Consider the following 26,265-nt stretch of genomic DNA (forward strand, 5'->3'; position numbering starts at 1 on the left):
GTCCCCCCCCTTTTTTTTAAAATAAAATACTTTATTGGATAGAGACAGAGAGATTGAGAAGGCAGGGGTGACAAAGGAGAGTGACAAGACAAGTGAGACACTTGCAGCCCAGCTTGTGAAACTTTCCCTCTGCAGGTGGGGGCTGGGGGCTTGAACCCAGGTCTTGTGCACTGGCCACCCTCCTGCAGTACAATCAGTGTTACATAATGAGCAAATACTTGCTACCCCTAGCAGTGTCTCAGGCTTTCAGCTGCCCGGAAATGCCCACTAGGCCCAAGGCACCAGACCGGAAGCTGCCCGAAGCGTGCCTGCACCGCAGGTTCAGCTTCGGATTGTGGGTACGCGAGGAGGCCCAGCCCGCCCCGCCCCGCCCCGTCTTGGCGCAGAACCCGCGCAGGCGCGCCCTCTGGCGGTGCAGTCCTCCGGGTGAGCGGCGCGAAGGGAGGAAGAGCGCGCGGCGGCCGCGGTGTCCTGGGAGGGATGCAGCGCGCGGGCACCACGACCCGCCCGGGCAACGCGCCGGGCTTCCTGCGGGCCCTGGAGAGCCAGAGCCGGACCGGGGCGCCGCTGGCGCGCGTGCAGGAGCAGGACTTGCGGCAGTGGGGCCTGATAGGTCAGTGCCCCGGGGACTTCCGCCGGGCGGGAAAACTCGCGGGGACTCGCCTTTCAGGGCTCGGCCGGGGCCTGGTCACCTGCGCGCTGCGGCGGGGCTGGCGGAGAGGCGGGCCCCCGGGGAACGGGCCTCCGGGACGGGACTGGAGCTCGGCGCCGGGGAGGAGGAGCTTGGTACCAGCCGCGAAAGCAAACTCCGCGGCGCCGCGGGCTTCCTGGCGTCCGGGCGGGTGGGGGCTTGAAGTTTCAATTCTGGTGGGATCGGAGGCTTGGCAGGGGGTGTTTGTCTTTGGATGCTTTTGCAAAACTTTCTGCAAAACTTCAGCTTCCGGTGCTGAATCTCCCAGCGCGGGATCATTCAATTCCCACCCCAGGCTCTATTTTAAGATATGCAGCTGGAACTCCTTTTACCAGCTCCTGGCCTCAGAATTTATTTCTCCTAGCCCTTCCCTAGCATCTGCGAAGCGCCAAACTTCTGTTCCCTAGAGCAGCACAGCGGGCTAACAGGCTTCTCCTCCAAGTGGAGAGACCTGGGCCCAGTTTCTCCGCCTGAGCGTGACCGTCCCATTCTCCCATCCTCTTTTTTCTTGATACAGTAGGGGACTCATTGCAGGCTTAAAAAGATTGACAACTTTGGGTTATTACTAATCAGTGCTTGTCATTGTGATCTCATCGTTTGGTGAGTGCACCTGCGAGTGCTCATTGAAACGTTGGTTTCAAAGATAAGCAAAAACAGATCCATACCTTGCACGCCCAGAGTTACCAGAACGGGATTATGATTCTTGCAACGTGCAAAGAAGCATCAAACTTTGACTATGTGCTGAGTGCCAAGGATTTGCAAGGTTATTGCTTTAGGAGTGAGAGAAAAGGTATCATGTCGCACTTAAACGAGGGATAGATGAACTCATAGGATAGACATGAACGAGTATATTGTATATTTAGCTTTATTTAATACATTCATTATTTTTATAATTATTATTCATTTATTATTTAGCTTTATTTAATACATTTATTATTTTTATAATTATTAATTTATTATTTAGCTTTATTAAGTACATTTATAATATTTATAAATATATTTAGCTATATTTAGTATATTGTATATTTAGCTATTCTTTGTGAATTGGTTGAGAATGCTTTTTTTCCTTTTTGACTACAGAAGTAACACATGTTCTTGGTAAAACAAACATCAATAGATCGTCTACATGAATTTATATATGAATAAAGAAAAAAAATTAGCCTTTCAAATTCTTGAGTGTTATCATATTATTGTCTTCTTTTCTTCCATGGTCTGCACAGGGATATGTCTGCTGTGTAATCCCCCCCCCCCCTTTTTTTTCTCTTGAGGCAGGGCAGGGAGCAAGGGAAAGGTGTAGAAATAGAGCTTTATGTGCATACTTTATGAAGATCATAACTTTCCCCTTACTGTCATTTCATCTTCAGCAGTATCATATTTAGTGAGCTCAGAGTGTTCCATTTTTATGGTAGTGTTATAATCTAGTCAACTCCTCTACTTGAGGTTTTTCTTTTTTCTTTGCAATTATAAATAATACTAACAGCTTTGTAACTGAATATTTATTATAGCTATAAATTTCTAATCCCTCAAAAGCAGAATGTCTAGAACAAAGATCATGCAGAAATGTTATCAATTTCCCCATACCCTGACCAATGTTGATGTTTTCTAATTTGAGAAATTAAAAATGGGGGGGGGGCAGCAGAGGCTACATAGGCTCCTAATCTGATTATAGTCCCCAGATCAGATCAAATCAATGGGGTTTACAGTCAACAATATTTATACACCTCTCCCATATTTGGGAGCTAATCTCTTCCCTGATCCAGCTTTTTGGCCTTTTTTCCAACCATGACATCATCTCCCCAGACAATAACTTGGATCTACCTGCATATGAGATGTCAGGCTCAGGAAAAAACTAGTATAGTCATGGTCCCTTTGGAATATAACTAAAAGAGGCCTACTATCTTCAAAACGGAGACCCCAAACCTTCATCTGCAATAGGTTCTTGAATAGTCAACAATTTGTTTTGCTTTATATGTTAACTCTTCCTCCAGCCACCAGGTTCCAGATGCTACCATGACGCCACCCAGACTTCCCTGGGCAGATGACCCCACCAATATGCCCTGGTGCCCTGCTTTCCCAGAACCCTGCCCCACTAGGGAAAGAGAGAGGCAGGCTGGGAGTATGGATCAACCTGTCAAAGCCCATGTTCAGAGGGGAAGCAATTACAGAAGTCAGACTTTCCACCTTCTGCACCCCATAATGACCCCAGGTTCATACTCCCAGGGGGATAAAGAATAAGGAAGCTATCGGGATGGGAAGGGATATGGAGTTCTGATGGTGGGAATTGTGTGGAGTTGTACCCCTCTTATCCTATGCTTTTTGTCCGTGTTTCCTTTTTATAAATAAAAATTTTAAAAAAATTGGGGAGGCAGTTGGTGTCACACAAAAAGGGGAAAAGCTTTATGAGTGATGAAGCATGGCTGCAGATAACTCTTCTCTCTCTCCCTCTCCATTTTCCCCTACCATCTCAATTTCTGGCTGTCTCTGTCCAATAAATAAAAAAGATAAAAAGGTGTTTAAAATTAAAAAAGAAATTAAAAATGCTGTGTTATTTAATGGGTTTTTGTTTACTAGCATTGAAGGGTACTTGTCTGTTCAGCTTTTGTTCTTCGTTTATATTCCTTAGTTGGCCTGAGAATTGTAATTTATTGTTAAACTGTTTATGTTCCTTTGATTTATTGAGGTGCTTGTCTTTGATCACTTCCTGCATTGAAGGCATTAAATATTTTTTTAATGAAATTAAAGAATTCTTAATAGTCAGATATTTTAGCCTTTTTCTGTATGAGTTTAAAAAATGTACTTTTATGAGTGAGAGAGATAAGAATACTGTTCAGCTCTAGCATATATGGGACTACGGATTGAGTGTGAGATTGCAGATGTGCAAGTCTTGTGCTCAGCTGCTGAACTACCTCCTCAGGTCATGATTTTTGTCTAAGCGCTCTGCTTAGAAGGGGCTTTACTACCCTGAAAGTATGTGTGTGTTTGGGGAAGTGGTGGACCTCCCGCATGCAGAAAAGCACCACAGAGTGGCCTGTCCCAGGCCAGATTTTTTCCATTCTTTTATTTTTATTTATTTAAAAAATTTTTTTTTTGAAATTTCTTTATCGGGGGAATAATGTTTTACATTCGACAGTAAATACAATAGTTTTTACATACATAACATTCTCAGTTTTCCACATAACAATATAATCCCCACCAGGCCCTCTGTCATCCTTTTCCAGGACCTGTACTGTCCCCCCCCCACACACACCCCAGAGTCTTTTACTTTGGTGCAATACGCCAACTCCAGTTCAGGTTCTACTTGTATTTTCTCTTCTGATCTTATTTTTCAACTTCTGCCTGAGAGTGAGATCATCCCATATTCATTTTTCTGTTTCTGACTTATTTTACTTAACATGCATTTTTCAAGGTCCATCCAAGATCTGCCGAAAATGGTAAAATCACTGTTTTTAATAACTGAGTAGTATTCCATTGTGTATATAGACCACAACTTGCTCAGCCACTCATCTGTTGTTGGACACCTGGGTTGCTTCCAGGTTTTTGGCTATTACAAATTGTGCTGCCAAGAAGATATGTGTACACAGATCTTTTTGGATGGGTGTGTTGGGTTCCTTAGGATATATCCCCAGGAGAAGAATTGTAGGATCATAGGGTAGGTCCATTTTCTAGCCTTCTGAGAGTTCTCCAGACTGCTCTCCACAAATGTTGGACCAATATACATTCCCACCAGCAATGCAGGAGGGTTCCATTGATCCCACAACCACCCCAGAATCTGCTGCTGCTACCTTTTCTGCTGTATAACATTCTCACAGGAGTGAGGTGGTATCTCATTGTTGTCTTTATTTGCATTTCTCTGACAATCAAAGACTTGGAGCATTTTTTCATGTGTTTTTCAGCCTTTTGGATCTCTTCTGTGATGAACATTCTGTCCATGTCCTCTCCCCGTTTATGGATGGGGTCATTTGTTTTCTTGTGGTTGAGTTTAGCAAGCTCTTTATATATTTTGGTTATTAGCCTCTTGTCTGATGTATGGCATCTAAAGATCTTCTCCCATTCTGTGAGGGGTCTCTTGGCTTGGGTAGTGATTTCTTATGCTTTGCACAAGCTTTTTAATTTGATGTAGTCACACAGGTTTATACTTGCCTTAGTCTTCTTTGTAATTGGATTGGTTTCATTGAAGATATCTTTAAGATTTATGCGGAAAAGAGTTCTGCCAATAATTTCCTCTAAGTATCTGATAATTTCTGATCTAACATCCAGGTCCTTGATCCACTTGGAATTTACTTTTGTGTTTGGTGAAATATAATGGTTCAGTTTCATTCTTCTGCATGTTTCCACCCATTTTTTCCAACACCATTTGTTGAAGAGACTCTACTTTCCTCATTTAATAGTCTGGGCACCTTTGTCAAAGATTAGATATCCATAGGTGTGGGGCTTACTTCTGGGCTCTCAATTATATTCTACTGGCCAGCGTGTCTATTCATATTCCAGTACTAAGCAGTTTTGATTACAGTGGCTCTATAATGCAATTTGAGATGGGAGTGTGATACCTCTAGTTCTATTCTTTCTTCTCAAGATTGTTTTGGCAATTCTAAGTCTTGCTGGTTCCAGGTAAACATTTGTAGCATTTGTTCTATTCTCCTAAAAAATGTGGTTGGGATCTTGATGGGGATAGCATTAAATTTGTAGATGTTCTGGGTATTATATTCATTTTGATGATGTTAATTCTTCCAACCCATGAACATGGAATATCTTTCCCCTTCTTTGTGTCTTTTTCAATTTCCTTGAGTAGTGACTCATAATTTTCAGTCTTTCACTGCTTTGGTTAGGTTTATTCCTAGATATTTTATTGTTTTTGTTGCTATAGTAAAAGGAATTGATTTCTGGATTTCATGTTCTTCTAACTGTTGTTTGCATAGAGGAATGCCACTGACTTTTGAATGTTAATTTTGTAGCCTGACACCTTACTGTATTACCTGATGATATCCAAAAGCTTCTTGCTGGATTCCTTGGGTTTTTCTATGTATACTATCATGTCATCTGCAAACAGGAAGAGTTTTACTTCTTCTCTTCCAATCTTTATCCCTTTAACTCCTTGCTCCTGCCTGATTGCTATGGCAAGAACTTCCAACACTTTGTTGAATAATAATGGTGATAATGGGCAGTCCTGTCTAGTGTCTGATCTGAAGAGAAATGCTTCCAGTTTGAGTATGATGTTGGCTATAGGTTTGCTATATGTAGACTCTACTATCTTGAGGAATTTTCCATCTAGTTCCATTTTTTGTAGTGTTTTGATCATAAAGGGATGTTAGATTTTGTCAAAGGCTTTCTCTGCATTTATTGATATAACCATGTGGGTTTTGGTTTTGCTTGTATTGATGTAGTGGATGATGTTGATTGATTTACCTATATTAAACCAACCTTGCATGCCTGGGATAAACCACACTTGGTCATGATGAACAATCTTTTTAATAGACTGCTGTATCTGGTTGGGCAGAATTTTGTTCAATATTTTAACATCTATGTTCATCAGAGATATTGGTCTGTAGTTTTCTTTTTTGGTTGTGTCCCTGTCTGCTTTTGGTATCAAAGTGATGTTGGCTTCATAGAAGCTGGAAGGGAGTATTCCAGTGTCATCAATCTTCTGGAAGACTTTTAAAAGTAGAGGTATTAACTCTTCCTTAAGGGTTTTGTAGAATTCATTTGTAAAATCATCTGGTCCAGGACTTTTATTCTTGGGAAGGTTTTTGATAACTGTTTCAATTTCATTAGCTGTGATGGGCCTGTTCATATTATCTAGTTCCTCTTTATTTAATTGTGGAAGTTTGTAGTTTTCTAGGAACTCTTCCATTCCTTCCAGTTTTTCTAGCTTGGTGGCATAGAGTTGTTCATAGAAGCCTCGCATGATATGTTGAATTTCTGCGGTGTCGGTTGTGATATCTCCTCTTTCATTTACTATCTAATTTTTTTTGGTCTTCTCCCTTTTTTGTTTTGTGAGTCTGGCTAAAGTTTTGTTAATTTTGTTCACTCTTTCAAAGAAACAACTTTTACTTTCATTGATCTTTTGTATAGTTTTCCTATTTTCAATGTTATTTATTTTTGCCCTAACTTTAATTATTTCTGTCCTTCTGGTTGATTTAGGGTTCCTTTGTTCTTCTTCTTCCAGGTCTTTAAGGTGTGCAGTCAGGCTGTTTATTTGTGCTTTTCCTTGTTTTCTAATGTGTGCTTGTATAGCTATGAACTTCCCTCTCAGAACTGCCTTAGTTGTGTCCCAAGTATTTTGATAGGTTGTGTCTTCATGTTCATGGAACTCTCAAAACATTTTTATTTCTTCCTTGATTTCCTCTTTGACCCAGTAGTTGTTAAGTAGTGTACTGTTGAGCTTCCACATTTTAGGACTATTACTAATGTTTTGTTGATTTTTTTTTTTAAAGATTTTATTTATTTATGAGAATGATGGGAGGAGAGAGAAAGAACCAGACATCACTCTGGCACATGTGCTGCTGGGGATCGAACTTGGGGCCTCAAGTTTTCTGTAGTACAGAGACACTTTGTTTTTCTCTTGCAGCCTTCAGCATCATTTCTTTATCCTTATAACTATGATGTGTCTTGGTGTCTTTAAGTCTCAGTTAATTTTGTTTGGTACCTTATGGGCCTCTTGATCCTTTATGTCTTTTATGTTATCTAGACTAGAGAAGTTCTCAGATATTATGTCTGTAGTTCATGTGTTTTGTACCCTGTTCTGATACAGTTTTAGTTTGTTCAGCTAGTTGTGTTCTTAGCTCAGCTATTTCATCTTTCAGCTCTTGTTGGTATGCTTCTAGTTCTGCTTCTGGGATCTAGTTCTGCTTCTGTTATATTGCTTGACATTGTGGTCTATTTACATGGTCTTTTCTGTTAACATTGGTTTGGTCTCACTCTACCCCGCCGGGAGATTTGGTTTAGCCCTTGCTAGTTTTCGTTCTTCTCCCTTCTCCCCGCCCCCTACCCTGCATACTTCCTGAGTTCCTGCTGCAACCGTGGGAGGAGAAAGATGGAGGATGACATGGTGTGGTGATGGTGTGGTGATTAGATTAGACTAGTTTTTGAATCGTTGCTCCTGAATAAAGAAATACAGCTTCTCTGCTCAGCCGTGTGTCCTCGAATCTCTGTCTACCGCCGCGAAGCTAGCCCGGCCTACTGGCACCCCGAACTCTGACAACAAGCTCTCTAATAATCTTGAGATAATTAGTGTTTTCTTCCAGAATCTCATTTGTTGTTTCTTCATTTTTGATGACAATTCTTTCAAACTCTTTACTCACTCCTGTGATTATTTCCTTAACTAGTGTTTGGATGTTGACCTCATTATTTTGTGCTTCAACCTTTGGTGAGCTTTTAGCTGGACTCTTGTCCTGGTTCATTTCTCCAATATTTCTTCTTGTTGGTTTAACCATTTTATATAGTATGTTATGAGTCCGTCTCTCAGTACTTTTCAAATTACTGATCAGTCTTGCCTGGATTGATTTGTGTCTAAGTAAGGTACTTAGAGTTCACAGTTGTGGAAATTGACAGTTGTTCAATATTATTTCAATCCCTCATTTGGAGCACAGTGGCTGTTTAAAGCCTCTTTTGTTCTTTTTCTTTCTTGTAGGCTTCTTAGCTTAACTACTCACTCCTGACAGGGTGGGGGAGAGATAATATAGTGCTTCTTCTTCTTCTTCTAGCGTTTGCCCTTCTTCCATAGCCAGTCAACAGCGTCAGGTTGAAAGCTGTCAGGAGCTGCTTGTTGCTGGCTTTGAAAGTGACTGGGATCCATGTGGATTCAGTGGGCTAGGAAGGATCGTCAGTTTCCCCAATGAATGGATACTCACGGGATGCACCACGAGGTCGATCCAATGCTTATGCAAAGAGACTCTCACACCCCAAATGCAACTGTTGCATCCAAAGCTCTGGGCTCAATCCAGCTTTTCTGCTAAGCCGGGCAGCACTGCTGAGCTCTGTTGAGTTTCTAAACAAGTCCCTTGTTTATAGTCTTTAGGTTCTGAGGCAGTTATTCACCATGTTCTCATTAGGAGAAGAATGTGGAAAGGCTCCCACTATACAGCCCCACTGCTAGTCCACTGAGGTGTAGATCTTCTCCTGATTTTCCTGGTCAGTTCTTTGCTTCTGGATGTCAGATGTCAGCACAGCCCTCCCCCCCTCCCCCTGCTGCTTCAGCCTCTGAAGGCAGTAGCAATGGAGACTCATAGTTGCATTTGGTGAATTTTAGGGAAGTCGTCTCCTTCATTCAGCAGTCTTTATGTTGGTAAAACAGACTGTAGGTGGTGCATCAACCAGTAAACTGCCAGACTGTTACCAGCCATTCAGTAAGTTCTGTTCATTCACTTTCAGTGATCTTTTTCTCTGTTCAGACTGAGTAACTTCTATGGTTCTATTTTCCAAGTCACAGACTCTTCTCTCTTTTCTGCTGTTGAATCCACTCACTCAAGCTTACATTTGTTATTGCAATTTTCTGTTTTGAAATTTTTATTTATTTTATTTTTAATTATTCTGCTTCTTTGATGAAACCTTGTACTTCTTTACCTAGAGTTTGGTTTTTTCTGTTGTTCTTAGTGTGTTTTTAATGACTGCTGAAGCACTTTCATTATTGCTGCTTTAAAATCTGCCAGATAGGGGACTGGTGCAGTGGCACACCTGGTTGAGTGCACATTACAGTGCCCAAGGACCCAGGTTCAAACACCCATTCCCCACCTGTGGGAGGGATGCTTTGCGAGTGCTGAACCAATGTTGCAGGTGTCTTTCTGTCTCTTCTCTCCCTATCTCCTCTACCCTCTCAGTTTCTGAATGTCTCTATCCAACAAATAAAGATAAATTTTTTAATATGCCAGATAATTCTAATATGTGTGCCTCTTTTCTTATTTAGTTTGAAACCTGGATTTTTGATGTGATGAATGACTTTTCATTGAAACCTGTACCCATCTGAATTTGTGAGTCTCTGGATGTTATCTAAAGCTTCTGTTTAACTGTCTTTGCTTCATGTTACTCAGACAGGGATGTGGGGGTAGGAGGATTTGTCACTGCCATTGGCCTAGGGGACAATGAAGGCTGTCTCATCTCTAGGTGAGGGTGAAAGTACTGATTCCCCATCTTCGGTGACCTTGGTAGGTGTGATCTCATTGTCTTATTTTAATAAAAGTCTTGAGTTTCTACTATGCCTCCTGTGATACACTACTTGGGGGGAGTGGGTTGGTAGAGGGGTCTCTAGTCCTACTTACCTATTTTTTTCCCCTTCCTTCCCTTTCTTTCTGAGAGAGAGTGGGTAGAGGGGGCTCCAGTCCTACCTACCTATTTTTCTTTTTTTCCCCTTCCTTCCCTTTCTTTCTGAGAGAGAGAGAGAAAGAGAGAGAAAGGTTGACCACAACACTAGAGCTTCCATCAGTGCAGTGAGGGCTGGGCTTGAACCTGGATCATGCATATGGCAAAACAGCACACTATTCAAGTGAGCTATTTCTGTGTTTTCAGAAATTTCTGTGTTTCTAGTTTCTTCTCCTCCAAGAAATCCCAGGATACTTGAGGCAAAAAGGAGCCCGGGAACTCATCACCCTATTGTATCCTCAGTTCTGAAAATACTAGCTGCTCAGCCTTCTTTGCTCCACCCTTTGAGAGTCATCTTGTGCTCATGTGTAACATTCAGATTGCTCAGTAATATTAGCAAGAGAAGTGGTGGAAAAGAACATGTTCAAAGTGGAAGTGTGCATGCAGATTTCATACTTTCTTATTTATTTATTGATGTAGAAACAAAAGATAGAGAGAGAGAAAGAGGGAGTGAGAGGAGTGAAACAGACCACAGCATCAAAGCTTCCTTCAGTGTAGTGGGGGCTGGAGTTGAACCTGGGTTGCACACATAGCAAAGCAGTGAGATATACAGGTGAACTATTCACTGGTCCACATTTCATGTTTTAATCTTTGATTATCTGAATTTTCTAACCTACAAAATGGAAATAGCACCTAGAGTGTGAGATTTTTATAGGCATTACGTGGAATAAGTTAAGTGTTCACTACTTTCCCTGATAGTAAATCAGTGCTTAATGGAAATGATTTAATTAAAAAAAATGTTCTAGAGATGGACCAGCTGTAGCTCACTGGACTTTCATGACTGAGACACCAAAGGCCCCAAGTTCAGTCCTTTGTGCTACCATTTTCTAGAGCTGAGAAATGCTGTGGTCCCTCAAAAAAATAAATCTTGAAGCTTATGTTCTATAGATATTGTATATTGCTCAGTCTCTTTTTAAAAAAATATTTATTTTATTTATTTATTCCCTTTTGTTGCCCTTGATATTTCATATTGTAGTTATTATTGTTGTTGTTATTTGGTATCATTGTTGGATAGGACAGAGAGAAATGAAGAGAGGAAGGGAAGGCAGAGGGGGGAGAGAAAGATGGACACCTGCAGACCTGCTTCACCGCCTGTGAAGCTACTCCCCTGCAGAAGGGGAGCTGAGGGCTCGAACTGGGATGGTTATGCCAGTCCTTGTGCTTTGTGCCACCTGCGCTTAACCTGCTGCGCTACTGCCAACTCCCTACCCCAGTCTCTTTTTTGAAGGTAATGGGATCAAATCAGAAAACTTTGTCTTTGTTAATAGTATGTTTGGGGTCTTTCCCAAGTTATTTGTTTTCTAAAATTGGAGTTTTCTTTCCAGGGAGAGAGCACATAGAAACAACAGAAATTCCATGTGGGCTTCAACATTTTCTGCTGCCCTTGTAAACTGTTAAAACCCCTTTATGTAACATTTCAGTTCTTGACAGCTCTGCCTCCCTGATGAAGCATAATGGGACCCTGCCTTGATTTTCCTCCTTGAGCACTGATAGCACATTTAAATGGTGACAATTAAGTAGGCTTTGTGGTACATTGTTGCATAAGTTAATGCAGCACATTTCCTGGAATAGATGCTGGCTCCGGACTCTAGCAAATCTCAGGTTGACTTTCTCATTTGTCAAGTGGATGCTGGAATGCTGACTGTTTGACAGCATTGAAAATCATGGTGACTGAGTGTGCTCAAAAAGTAGTTTGGAAGTCAACATTTACAGAGCCATAACTCGCCAGCAGTAGAGTCCGTAAGGTTTGGAGTGTGGGGATTTTCAGGCTGTGTTCTTCAAGAAAAATCTTAGATCAGTGTGGTGTGTGTGTGTGTGTGTGTGTGTGTGTGTGTGTGTGTGTGTGTGTGTAAGTAAATGTCTGTTCTTTGGATTAACTGTGGGTTTTTATTTCTAGGTATACACTTACGCTCTTATCAGTTGGAAGGGGTGAACTGGCTAGTTCAGTGCTTCCAGTGTCAGAATGGCTGCATCCTGGGAGATGAGATGGGCCTGGGGAAGACCTGCCAGGTATGTTCCTGTAGAAGGACAACTGTTTGCCTCCATTGAAACACCTTTTTTCAACTCATAGCTGTCTTCAGCTGCTAGATTCTGTTGGGTTGTTGAAGAAGTCATGATGCATTTTTGTGTTTAAAAAACACAGAAAAATACATCATGGCTTTTCCCAGTTGTATGTATTTTTATACAAGGTGGTAATGCTCTGCCTTTAAGAGGTCATGAACTTGGAGTTGGATTTTTTTCTTTCCCTTTGCCCCAGAGTGCTATTCAGCTCTGTTTTTGGTGGTGCCAGGATTTAAATCTGGGACCTTGGAGCCACAGACATTAAAACTGTTTGCACAACCATTATGTTGTCTCCCCAGCCTGGAGTTGGATTTTCTTGTCAGGGTTTTGAACTTCGCTGCCACCCTTATTTGGCCCTTAGCAAATAGAATTGCCCTTACTGAGTGGTGTTTTTCTCTGTGTAAAGCAAATACATCTGTCTTGGAGATTAAACTGACTCTGCTCTCCTAAGCAGTGCTTTGTCTAGTTCACTGGACCACTCTAGTGTTAATCTCCCTTCCTCAGTGGTAGGTGTGGCTCCTTTCCATTTCTCTGCCTCACTAAAGATGTGCACAGGAAGTCCCTGATGCTTTCCCAAGTGTCTTGACCATCTAATGCTAGGGTATAGGTTCGAGACTTGGAGTTTCACCCACGGACACATATAAGGAGGGTGGTATGTTGAGATAGATGCTTCTGGAGGAATGGTCACTACTGTAGTTCTGTGTTGACAGAGGTAAGTGGCAAGCTGGGTCTGATGGACAGTCCAGATGTGCACGTCCCCTGCGATAGTCACACTGTAGAACACCCAAAAAAAAAAGTCATCGCAGTAGGCTACCCAAGCAGAGGCAACCTGACCAGAAACCATGGGAGTGCAACTTTCTAGATCAAAAAAGGTCTCAGCAGTGAGCACTGAGAATGAGCAAAGTCCTCCTCATCAGTTCTTGTAGAACCTCAAACTGAAGTTCTCACTAGTTCTTTCAGTGCCCACCCCCACGTTTAACTACATGTGCCAAAGCGTGGAGCAGAAGCAGTTCCACAGATAGTGGGCTTGGCCATGTGTTGGCCGCTATGCGGCTTAGCCAGGGACATCTCCTGTGCAGAGTTGTGACCTCTGAGTGTGGTGCCCCAGGACACTTCATTTTCATCACCCTCAGGCTCCTCAGGCTCATGATCTGGTTCTAGTTGAGCTTGATGAACGGTGAAATACCTAGTGTTTCCAGGTGAACAGACTAAAATGCTTCCCCCATCCCCCGTCTCCAATACTGATACTATCCTGACTTATTTCAGAGTCGGTAACTTTAATTTGAATTGTGCCTTCCCCAGGGTGTTAATTTAGCTCTACTTTAAGTGCCTTAAACAATTACACCTCCAAGTTCATCTTAGGAAAATTTTTATTTAGACCTTTTGCATCTGTGTTCATGAAGGATGCTGGACTAACAGCTTCCTTTTTTCCTTGTAATATCTTTGGTTTTATTGGATAGTTTGCCATCAGGGTTTTTAATGGGGCTCAATGCTTATGCGATTTCACTATTCTGGGTGGCCTTATTTTTGTATTTTAGTTAGAGAGCGAAAGACAGGGAGTAGAGAGACACTATAGCACTGCTCCAGTGCTCTTGAAGCTTCCACCCTGAAGTTGCTCCTCTGTGGTGGCCCTGGGCTAGAACCTTGGTCCTCAGGCATGGTGATATGTGTTTTCTAGCTCACATATAATGTCATTGTCTTAATGTTGTTGTAAAACAGAATTCTTAGAATAAAATGAAAAGTATTCTTCTTCTCTTGTGTCTTCTGATGAGAATGTATAAAATTATTGAGTATGGATCGACCTGCCAACGCCCATGTTGAGCGGGGAAGCAATTACAGAAGCCAGACCTTCCTCCTTCTGCACCCCATAATGATCCTAGGTCCATACTCCCGGAGGGATAAAGATTAGGAAAGCTTTCAACTCTGGTGGTGGGAATTGTGTGGAATTATAGCCCTCTTATCCTATGGTCTTGTTCATCATTATTAAATCAATAAAAATTATTGTTTCTTCCTTAAATGCTTGGCAGAATTAACTGATCAATTAAAATTTATTTTGTAGATACTTCTGGGTTATGGTAATAGATAAATTTTCTTTTAAAAAGGAATAACTTGGGGAGTCGGGTGGTAGCACAGCAGGTTAAGCGCAGGTAGTGCAAAGTACAAGGACCGGTGTAGGGATCTCGGTTCAAGCCCCCGGCTCCCCACCTGCAGGGGAGTCCCTTCACAGGTGGTGAAGCAGGTCTGCAGGTGTCAATCTTTCTCTCCCCTTCTCTGTCTTCCCCTCCTCTCTCCATTTCTCTCTGTCCTATCCAACAATGACGACATCAATAACAACAACAATAAAGCTACAACAATAAAACAAGGGCAACGCAAGGGAATAAATAAAAATAATTTAAAAATATTTTTAAAAAAGGAATAAATTTTCTTTATATTGTATCCTCAGTGAAAACTAATTGATTAGGATGATTTGAATCTAGTAAATACTTAGCTGGTTGGTTTCTTTGGGTCAGGCTTCCCACTCTGAGCTGGGATGTCATGGATAATAATAAAGAAAATGATCTCCCTAATTAAGTTAATGTAATATCAGTTAAACAAATCACTATCCTACAATCATGGCATTGTAACCATAGCCATGAAATATTGTACACAACCAATCATGTTTTATTTGGTTGAAGTTGTAGTTCACATATTGTTTGTGTTAATACTGTAATAATTTTCCACTATATTCTTCATACTCATTTTCTACCAGCTGCACAATACCATCAAGAGATTTGATCATACTTAAATGCTTTTTGTGCTACTTAAATAGTCAACATCTTAGGTCTAATTTAAATTTTTTTTTAAAGATTTATTTACTGGGCTGGGGAAATAGCATAATGGTTATTTGAAAGACTTTCATGCCTGATGCTCCAGGTTCCTGATTCAGTCTACAGCACCACCATAAGCCAGAGCTGAGCAGTGCTCTTATCTTTCTCTCTGAACCTTACTCTCATTAAAATAATTAAAAAAAAAAAACTAGCATGAGAGAGAGAGAGAGAGAACCAGAGCTTCGTTCTTCAGGGATCAAACTCAGAACCTCCTGCACACAAGTCTGCTGCTCTACCCATGGTGCCACTTGCTGGCCTGCTGGTTTATATCTGTAGGATAAATTTTCTCAGAAATGATTCAGCATGACCCTGGAGGTAGTTCAGTAGATAAAATGTTAGACCATCTAGGATGGGGTCTTGAGTTCAATCCCTGGTATTCCATGTGACAGAGAGGTGTTCTGGTGTCCTCTCTCCCTCTCTTTCTCCCTCTTAGAGGGACAGTGAGAGAGACCACAGCACCACAGCATCATTTCAGTGGGGGCTGGGCTCGAACTTGGACCACACACAATGGCAAAGGAGCTCACTATCCAAGTGAGCTATTTTGCCAGCTCTCTCCCTCTTATTAATAAGCATAGCTTAAAACAACAAAAATGATTCAACATTTGGGGATGGGGGCTTCTCAAACTTTCTGTTTTATGAAAGTATACTAATTCATCTGTGTGGTAGCAACCTTTAACAAACTTTTTTTTTCCTAGTTAAAAGTATGTACAACCATTAGGCCGAAAGTATGCCTAATTTGATTTTTACAGAGTTTTTCAATGTAGATTCCACTTCAGTTGATGGGGTTTTATTTGTTATTTATTTCTCTCTTTAGAAAGTATGCTCAGGAAAGCTGAGTTTTGTCTGGTTGTTGCATGCCAGAGCTCAGAACAGAACCTCACAGATAGAAGGAGCTCTGTGAGTTTAGTACTTGTAGGGAGGGAACATTCTCCGTCAGGAGAGCTAGGCAAGCAGCACCTCCACCCTTGGTCATCTTTCCAGCCACATCCTGGCACTTGAAGTTTTCAGAGTATTCCTGATCTCGTGTGTTTTTTACTCCAGGACTTGCCTGGGTGACTTGTTATTTCCCTGATGTCATCCTTTTGCATTGGAAGCATATATGAACATTGCACACTGCTCCATGTGAACAGTTGATGTAATTGAGTAGCTTGCATTTCTGTGGCAGTTATGTCAAGACTTGCAGGGTTTTCTAGTGATAAATGACTGTGAACATGTGGAAGACTTTATGCTATGTTTTCGTATTCTAAATATTTTTTTAAATTTGTATTTATAAAAAGGAAACATTGACAAAACCATAGGATAAGAGGGGTACAACTCCACACAATTCTCACCACCAGAACGCCATATCCCATCCCATCCTCTGATAGCTTCCTTATTCTTTATCCCCCTGGGAGTATGGACCCAAGATCATTGTGGGATGCAGAAGGTGGAAGGTCTGGCTTCTATAATTGCTTCCCCTCTGAACATGGGCATTGACTGGTCGATCCATACTCCCAGCCTGCCTCTGTCTTTCCCTAGTGGGGTGGGGCTCTGGGGAAGCAGGGCTCCAGGACACATTGGTTGGGTCATTTGCCCAGGGAGGTCCGGTTGGCATCATGGTAGCATCTGGAAACTGGTGGTTAAAAAAGTTAACATATAAAGCCAAACAAATAGTTGCCTATTTGTTTTTTTTTTGTTTTTTTATTTTTTTTATTTTTTTATTTAAGAAAGGATTAATTAACAAAACCATAGGGTAGGAGGGGTACAATTCCATACAATTCCCACCACCCAATCTCCATTTCCCACCCCCTCCCATGATAGCTTTCCCATTCTCTATCCCTTTGGGAGCATGGACCCAGGGTCATTGTGGGTTGCAGAAGGTAGAAGGTCTGGCTTCTGTAATTGCTTCCCTGCTGAACATGGGCATTGACTGGTCGGTCCATACTCCCAGTCTGCCTCTCTCTTTCCCTAGTAGGGTGGGTCTCTGGGGAAGTGGAGCTCCAGGACACATTGGTGGGGTCTTTAGGGAAGCCTGGCCGGCATCCTGATGACATCTGGAACCTGGTGACTGAAAAGAGAGTTAACATACGAAGCCAAACAAATTGTTGAGCAATCATGGACCCAAAGCTTGGAATAGTGGAGATGAAATGTTAGGGGGTACTCACTGCAAACTCTAGTGCACTTCTGCTTTCAGGCATATATTTTGCAGTAGTTTACGGATACGTGTGAACATACGCTCTCTCTCACAGAAACTGGTCTATATCTAGGTTTTGGGACTTTGTTAGAAAGTGAACCACCTGAGATGAAATTAGAGTGTACTATAAAAGGAAAGGTCTCACCCGAGTAATGAAGCTGAAGGGTTGTCATTCCACACGTGAACTCTCTGGACACAGTCTGAAGTGAAGCATGTTGAGGTGGCAATCGTTGTGTTGGTTAGGTTGTGATCGGCAGATGCAATATTATTTGATATGGATTGGGAGAGGCATACGGGAAAGTGGGCCCTATCCAAGGGTTCCAGGACTGGGGGAAGTAGAGGCTCTATAGTGGAGATGTGAGGTTCCTGCTGTCTTAGGGTTCAAAAAGACAATGGATAGTTAATGTTATCATCACATTGTTTGGTAATTGGGTTAACTTTGAAAAGTCCTTTTGTTAGGGTTTGCTGTACAGTACCCAGTATCTTGTATATAGCTGTGCTATTGGTTGCTTCTGATCTACTTGGTCTAGGCTTTTGAGAGAGTCTGCATATCAATTACACAGCCTATATATTGAAAAGATTCAGTTTGTGTTTTGAAAAACTTCGAGACATACAATTAATTTTCCCTCTCTCGTATTAATTAACTAGTGATTTATATGATTACATTTTACTAGGAGTGTACATAAACACCATTCCCACCACCCAAAGACTGTGACCCATCCCTCCCACCCACTCCTACCTCCCACTGTCCCAGGAAGCTGCATGTCTACCCCTCACCACAGGGTTTTTACTTTGGTGCCCTACTTACAATTTGGTCAGGTCCTGCTTTTAGTTTCCCTTTCAGATCTTCTTAGTCAACTTCTGTTGATGAGTGGGATCATCCCATACTCACCTTTATCTTTCTGACTTAGCTCACTTGACATAATTCCTTCTAGCTCTGTCCAAGATGGGTCAGAGAAAGTGGGTTCATTGTTCTTGATAGCTGCATAGTATTCCATTGTGTATATATATCACAGCTTTCTCAGCCACTCATCTGTTGTTGGGCACCTGGGTTGCTTCCAGGTTTTAGCTATTATGAATTGTGCTGCTATGAACATAGTAGTACACACTGTTTTTTTTTAAATTTTTTATTGGGGAATTAATATTTTACATTCAACAGTAAGTACAATAGTTTGTACATGCATAACATTCCCCAGTTTCCCATATAACAATACAACCCCCAATAGGTCCTCTGAATCCTTCTTGGACCTGTATTCTCCCCAGACTATTTGTTTTATAACTGGAGCACTGCTCAGCTCTGGCTTATGATTATGCTGGGGGTTGAACCTGGGACCTTGTAGCCTCAGACTTGAGTCTTTCTACATAATCATTATGCTATCTCCTCATCCTTAAAATCTTCTATAAGAGTTTTATGTTTATATAGGGTTTGGAGCCTTTGTGGTTGATTATCATGTGAATTGTGACCAAAATTGCCTTATTTTTTTCTGTCTTTCAGACTATTGCTCTTTTTATTTATTTGATGGGAAGATTGAATGATGAAGGACCATTTCTTATTCTTTGTCCCTTATCTGTTTTGAGCAACTGGAAAGAAGAGATAGAAAGGTATGGGGTAGATTGGGTTGAAATGTCTCTTTTTTATTGATTAGATTTTTCTGGGTTATGAATAAAATATGATAAAGCATCATATTGTTGTAATTGATGAACTTTTTTTATTCCATAAAATTCTGACCTGAGGTAATATAGATGCAGACTAAAGATCTGATTGAGGATTTGGTAGTGGTGGTGGCTGGGGGTGGACAGTACCTATTATTATTACTATTTGGCAATTTGAAATCAGTACTCATTTTAGTTAATTTTGCTCAACTATAGGGAAGCCATATATATATATATATATATATATATATATATATATATATATATATATATATATACATGTAGTAAACAGCCATATGGAAAAAGGAAAAATAGTTTATTTAAAATTAAATTAATTATTATTTTATTTTACTTAGAGCATTTCTCAGCTTTGGCTTCTGGTGGTGCCAGGGATTGAAGATGGGACCTCATAGCCTCAGGCATGGAAGTCTTTTTGCATAACCAGTATGCTCTCTCCATAGCCTGAAAATAGTTTTCTTTTTAGATTTGGCACAAGACCCTCTTAGGTGTTTCCACCCATTCACACAGGAATGTACTACTTAAGTTTACTTATTACTCTCAACAAGATTCCAGAGTCCCAGAACTCTTTGCTGGTATGCACACCCTTTTCCATGGTTCTCTGTATTATCTACCTCTTTTCTTGGATTCAGATTTGCTCCAGGACTTTCCTGTGTGACATATGCAGGTGACAAAGAAGAGAGAACCCGCCTACAGCAAGACCTAAGCCAGGAGCTACGTTTTCATGTGCTGCTAACCACCTTTGAGGTATCTGTTTGTTTATTTACACCAAGAATCTGGGACCTCAGAAGTTTTAGAATTACTGGAATTATGTCTGAATATTTTTTTAAAAATAAAAACAATTTTTAATGTATTAAAAAAAAAACTTTTTTAGCCAAAGCACTGCTAAGCCTTGGTTTATGTTGATGCTGGGGATTGAACCTGGGACCTTTGTACCTCAGACAGGAAAGTCCTTTTGCATAAGCATTATGCTTTATCACCCCTTCCTATCTGAATATTTTTAATTGTTATATTTTTTGGGGAAGAAAGTTTCCTTTCATTAGATTTCTCAGAGAAGATCTAGACCAAAGGAAGCAAAGGACCACTGTGCTCCAAATTAGTTATTGCCCCTTTCTTTCCTGGTGAAGAGGAAGGCTTCTCTGGGAGGTAGTACTTTAGCTGTTTCTTATTCTCTTAACAAGAAGACACTTTGTAGGTTGTTAGTCTTCTAGCAGGATATCTGGATCCCAAGCAGGGCCCCCCAACTTCCCTGTGTCTCACCTCCCTTTTGTTTGTAAGATGGGGCTACTTAGAAATTATATTCAGTAGTATTTTTTTACTTAGTGAATGAATAAGACTTAAATTCTGACATTTGGGAGAGTGAGCAAGAACCAAACTTTTATGATATCAGAATCATATCAGTTCCAGCTTTCATAATGTGTCATTCTTAACTTTTCAGATTTGCTTGAAAGACGCATTATTTCTAAAATCGTGAGTATGTTACTCTCCAGAAATTGTGTTTCATGTATTATGGAAATCATATCTTTCCCATTTTAATACTTTTGCCTCTTCTCAAGTAACTTTTCCTTACATCTCATTTATAGCTAAGGACTTTCATAATCAATCTCCCTCCTCTTTTGCTGCATGTTTTTAGGTGCTTAATCTCCATGAGCTTCAGCTTCTTCATCTATAAAATGGGCATAATGAAATCTCATCCTTTGGATGACTGTTGTGAGGATTAAATGAAATAAGTTGTATGTGGTTGGTTAATAGTAGACTATTTATTTTTTTTTTAGTTTTTTAGAGATTTACTTAATGAGAGAAGAGAGGGGGGAGAGAGAGAGAGAGAGAGGAGGAAAGAGAGAGAGAGAGAACGAACCAACCAGAGCATCATCGCTCCATCACATGCAATACATGGGACTGAACTCCAGACCTCACGGTTTTTTTTTTATTCAAGTTCATTTGCTTTAATTTATTTTAAGCAATTTTTAAAATATGTGACTAATAATTTATAAGACAGTAGGACAGGATATTGCTCCACACCATAGCCACATAGGTAGTAAATATTTTACATTGTAGCTTGCATGGATATCTTTCAGAACTGCTTGGGGAAATTTATTGTAATATACGTAGTGAATTATTTAAGCCTTTCCCTGGAAATCATCCAAAAGTAGCAATCAGTGCTATAAAGTTAACTTACTAGAAAAGAACTTTAATTTTCAGGTAGACTTCAAATTGTTTAGCTTGACAGTGTGTAGTTATGACTTGGTGGAGAGTTTGCATCTTGGATATTCAGAAGTTGTTGCTTTCAAAGTACTTTAATGAAATTTAAATATTCTTTTCATTAGATTCTTTGGAATTGGATTTCTGCTTTATATATATATACTTTATTTCTAGTATTTCTTAAATTTTATTTTAATGAGAGAGACTGAGACCAGCCAGAGTACTGTTCAACTCTGGCTTATGGTGGTGTTGGGGATTGAACCTGTGACTCTCTGGGGCCTCTGGTGGGAAAGTCTAGTGCACAAACTACTGTGGTATCTCCTTGCTGCTCTCTATTTTCGTCTTACTTGGAAGTATTAAAGAATCAGTCATAGATTTTATGACTTCTATTAAGTATTTTGTTTCACTTCAGTTTCTATACTCTCTCCCCTCTGTTGTTTTCTGTAGCTCAGCTGTTTCGTTGCCCTGTTCTGATACTGTATTAGCTTGCTCAGCTAGTTGTGCTCTTAGCTCAGCTGTTTCAGCTTTCAGCTCTCTAGTTACCTTGAGATAGAGTTTTTTTTCAGAGTCTCATTTGTTGTTTCCCCATTTCTGATGCTGTTTCTTTCAAAATCTTTCCTCACTCCTGTGACTAATGCCTCAGTTAGTGTTTGGATCTTGTCTTCATTTTTATGTGCTTCTACCGTTGAGGGGCTTTTATCTGGGTTTTTGTCCTAGTTCATTTCTCCAGTTCTTCTTCTTGGTTTAACCATTTTATATGGTGTGTTATGAGGCCTCTCTCTCATCTTTTTTAATCCTCTGATCACACATGCCTGGGTTGACTTGTGTCTAAATAAGGAACTTAAAGAGTTCACAGTTGTTTCAAATGTTGTCTCAGTCCCTGAGTTGAAGAACAGTGTCTGTTAAAACCTCTTTTGCTCTTTTTCTTCCTTATAGGATATGGGCACCTAAAGGCTTTTTAACTATAAGTAGATTTTTTAGCTTAATCATTCACTCCTGATCAAGAGATAAAATTGAGTAGGGGAGAGATTGCACAGTGGTTATGTAAAGAGACTCCCATGCCCTGAGAGTCTAAAGCCTTGGCCCAATTTGGCTGCTTTGACAGTAGCCAGAGCCAAGCCAGGGAGCACTCTGTGACCTGGAGTTAGTTTCTTTCTTTCCTTCTTTCCTTCTTTCCTTCTTTCCTTCTTTCCTTCTTTCCTTCTTTCCTTCTTTCCTTCTTTCCTTCTTTCCTTCTTTCCTTCCTTCCTTCTTTCCTTCCTTCCTTCTTTCCTTCCTTCCTTCCTTCCTTCCTTCTTTCCTTCCTTCCTTCCTTTCTATTTTTTTTTAATTTTTATAAATTTCTCTCATATTAATTAGTGATTTATATGACTAAAAATTAATAGGAGTGTACATGAATACCATTCCCGCCACCAAAAGACGTGTCCCATCCCATACCCCCACCCCTTGCCCCATGAAGCCAAACATACACCCTCACCCTCAACCCAGAGTTTTTACTTTGGTGCCCTACTCCAAATTCAGTCAAATCCTACTTTGAAGAGAGGGAAACTCAGCACCCTGTGAGTTTCTTAAAAAAAAAAAAAAGTCCTGTTTGTACTCTGTGGTTTCTGAGTCAGTTATTCAATGTGTCTCCCAATTCATCAGGAGAACAATGTGCAAAGGCTCCCACTATACAGCCCTACTTCTAGACCACCAGGAGTGTATGTCTTCTCCTGAGTTTCCCCATCAGTTCTCTGTCCCCCAATGTCAGCATGGGGCTTCCCTGCTGCTGCTACAGCCTCCAAGGGACAGTAGCAATGGAGACTCACAGTTGCATTTGGTGAGTCTTAGGGGAGTCCTCTCCTCCCTTCAGCAGTCTTTTTGTTGGTAGAACTCAAACTGGTGGTGGCTCCTCAACTGGCAAACTGCCGGAGTGTTACCAGCTGCTCCAGAGTAGATATGGGTTTTTAGCCCCAGGTATCTCTCCTTAAGCTCCTCTCTGTCCATGAGCCACAAGTGTTTGTACTCATCCGTGACTTGGTGGGTTCCCAAAGTAGTCCTCTACTTGTCTTGTTGCATTCTCAAGTGATTTTCTTTGCTATTCCTAGTTGAACAGGGAGAGGAGAGAAACACAGCTGCTGCTACTCTGTGGTCCCACCTCTGGAAGTGTCCTTATGTCAGTTTTCTTTTATCTTATCTTTTAAAAGGAAGATTTATTAATGAGAAAGAGAGAAGGACAGAAAGAAAACTAGAGCATCACTCTGGCACTTGCAATGCAAGGGGTCACAATCAGGACCTCATGCTACCACATTCACTTATTGAGAGTGGTACAGGTGAAAGAAAACTTGGGGTCCAAAGAGAGTGCAGGACCTAGAATTACTCAGCATGAGTTGAGAATACACATAAGGATTACCAAGAATAAGAAACCAACTGGAGTTAAGACAATCGGCGTGAGATAAGGTGTTTAAAAGTGCTGTAGTCTAGTACCTGCCCAGTCCTGTTTGAACTAGCATCCGTAACAGGTCCTTGTGGAGAACTAAACATTTTGGTTTTTACACAGAGCAAGCTTTTCAACCAAACAGGCTGCAGGGAGCTGATTTTGGCTCAGGGAAAGGACACTATTAGTATCTTTTTTTTTTCTGATTTTTTTTATTAGGGAATTAATGTTTTACATTCAACAGTAAGTACAATAGTTTGTACATGCATAACATTTCCCAGTTTCCCATATAACAATACAACCCCCACTAGGTCCTCTGAATCCTTCTTGGACCTGTATTCTCCCCACCCACCCACCCCAGAATCTTTTACTTTGGTGTGATATGACAATTCCATTTCAGGTTCTACTTGTGTTTTCTTTTCTGATCTTGTTTTTCAACTTCGGCCTGAGGGTGAGATCATCCCATATTCATCCTTCTGTTTCTGACTTATTTCACTCAACATGATTTTTTCAAGGTCCATCCAAGATTGGCTGAAAACAGTGAAGTCACCATTTTTTACAGCTGGGTAGTATTCCATTGTGTATATATACCACAACTTGCTCAGCCACTCATCTGTTGTTGGACAGCTGGGTTGCTTCCAGGTTTTGGCTATTACAAATTGTGATGCCAAGAACATATGTGTACACTTGCTTTCTGATTGTAACCTTGGAAGAAGAAGGCTTCTGCCTTACAAATCAAGCCATTTGCTTTAATGTGTGGATTTTCACTTCCCTGCCCACTGTCTTTCTACTATTGTTTCACTTGCACATTTAGTTTAAGTAGATTGTAATGGAATTACAGTATGTTTACAAAGAAAATAAAAGGTTAAATAAGTCTACAGCTTCCACTTTATTTTTACCTTGACCTTCCTTTTTAAGTTTTAGTTTCAGTGGTTAAATGAGCATAATATTCTTCTGGATTAAATAACATACATAAAATCTCATGTCTAGCACATAGGAGGGGGTAAAAAAAATGTTTCCTTTTGTTTTGTCTTCAGCTTCTTCCTTTCTGTTTTTAGTACATAGGTTTTGGGAATAAAAATCCCCCTTAACTTAACTGATTATGTAGGTATTGTCCATGGTAGGCTCTCAGGTAGTAAGATGATTTAAGTTTGTTTATAATGGCATAAGCTTAATATTAGTCTTCCTGTTAATAGTTTTGCATTAAGAATTTTGCTTTGTGTGTGAGATGTCTTATTTTAGTTACATAAAACTTGTATTACTCTCTCACAGCTTTCGTTGGAGTGTCCTTATTGTAGATGAAGCTCACAGGTTGAAAAACCAAAGTTCTTTGCTGCATAAGACGCTGTCAGAGGTAAACCCACAGTCTTTTGAAAAATATCAGTCTAGATGGTTCAGTGTTTTGAACACATACATTACTGTATTCAAGGACCTGAGTGTGAGCCCCCACTACCCACCTGCAAAGGAGGCACTTCACAGTGAAGGAGGTCTGAAGCTATCTTTCTCTCTCCTTCTCTATTCCCCTCCACCTCAGTTTCTTTCTGCCATATATAGTAAATGAAAAAAAAAACTTAAAAATCAGTCTAGACCCATATAGAGTTAGATAAGTTAAATTTCTTTTCATGTTTATTGGGTGACAAAAGTAGAACTTAATACGATCTAAATTTATTTCTCACATCTTTTACATAGGAGGTACTGTTGACTAAAATATGGTTGTCCTGTACTGGGGAGATAGCATAATGATTATACCTGAGACACCCAGATCCCTGGTTCTGTCTCCAGCACCACTTAAGCCAAAATTTAGAAGTGTTCTTGTTAAAAATAAAAAGATGGTTGTTCAGTGCTTAAGACCAACCCAGTAAAATCTGCTACTTTAGTTTTAGAAATGTTTCAACTCTCTTTTAATCTTCAAAAAGTTCCATTTCAGTGTTATGATTCTTGTGTTTGCAATAGCAGATACAACTGACATACTGTGCCCTTCCCTGCATCTGCCTGTTTGACACATGTGTTAGATCACATGGAGTCATAAAGAGACTGCATTTATGCTGTAGACCATTACCTTTATCCCTTTTGTCTTTGTCACACCTTTGAGTGTGGGGAGGTGGCTCAGTGGTAGAGTGCAAGAGCTGTTAAACTTCAGAGATTCTTTTTATCTGCTTTACTTTTTGTCTGTTTATTTTGTTTTGTTTAATCTGAACTCCGATCAGCTCTGGTGTATAGTGGTGCCAGGAGTTGAACCTGGGACTTCAGGCATGAAGTCTTTTGCATACCCATTATGTTACCTCCCCAGCTTTCCACTTCATTAGTCTTTTTTTTATTCTTGATGTTTTCATCTGTTGTTCAAAATTTAAAGAATTTTTCATTTTGGTCTGCCTCTGACCTAGAAACATTCTTCACTCTTCATATCTTATATCATTGCACCATCAAGTTTTACAAATCATACTCTTGGTACAGATCTTCTTGACTGTCTTGATGGTATCTGGACTTCTCAGATTTTATGATAATTTGCTGTGTGCGTTTGACTCCTACATAGGAGATAATACACAGTGTGAATCTTCACAGATTGAGTAACAGTGACCTTATTGAACCCTCATGTAGTACTTCTGAGTTCAAAAGGAGATTTAATTTATATGATTAAGACTGTCTCCCTCACAGCATTATTATCCTCTTCTTGTAGTATACACTAAAGAGATTCTTGTTTCCTACATAAGACAGTACACAACTCAGCCTGAGCCCTCTGGTTTCTTGCTCCCCTGGCTGTCACATTAAGTCACACCTCTTTGAGTAATGGTTGTGGTGGATAACAGTCTTCCTTGTCAGTGTTGTGGATTTT

The 26,265-nt window shown here is 40.5% G+C and overlaps 1 protein-coding gene across 4 annotated transcripts in view; it reads left to right on the forward strand.

The window, feature by feature from the left end:
• The first annotated feature begins 407 nt into the window (after positions 1–407).
• The window catches only part of CHD1L (chromodomain helicase DNA binding protein 1 like), a 69,119-nt gene continuing 43,261 nt past the window's right edge, over positions 408–26,265 (forward strand). For 2 of the 4 annotated variants that reach the window (XM_007528676.3, XM_060202001.1), the window contains exons 1-6: positions 408–613; positions 11,940–12,052; positions 18,639–18,745; positions 19,447–19,561; positions 20,253–20,284; positions 24,705–24,786. In XM_007528676.3, the coding sequence (XP_007528738.1) occupies positions 481–613; positions 11,940–12,052; positions 18,639–18,745; positions 19,447–19,561; positions 20,253–20,284; positions 24,705–24,786 (582 nt within the window). In that variant the 5' untranslated portion in view covers positions 408–480. Of the gene's footprint in view, positions 614–11,939; positions 12,053–18,638; positions 18,746–19,446; positions 19,562–20,252; positions 20,285–24,704; positions 24,787–26,265 lie in introns of those variants that run through there. The other 2 variants (XM_060202002.1, XM_060202004.1) reach the window with 2 other exon arrangements.

Source organism: Erinaceus europaeus, chromosome 11 (genome assembly GCF_950295315.1).
Source record: "Erinaceus europaeus chromosome 11, mEriEur2.1, whole genome shotgun sequence".
Lineage (NCBI taxonomy): Eukaryota > Metazoa > Chordata > Mammalia > Eulipotyphla > Erinaceidae > Erinaceus > Erinaceus europaeus.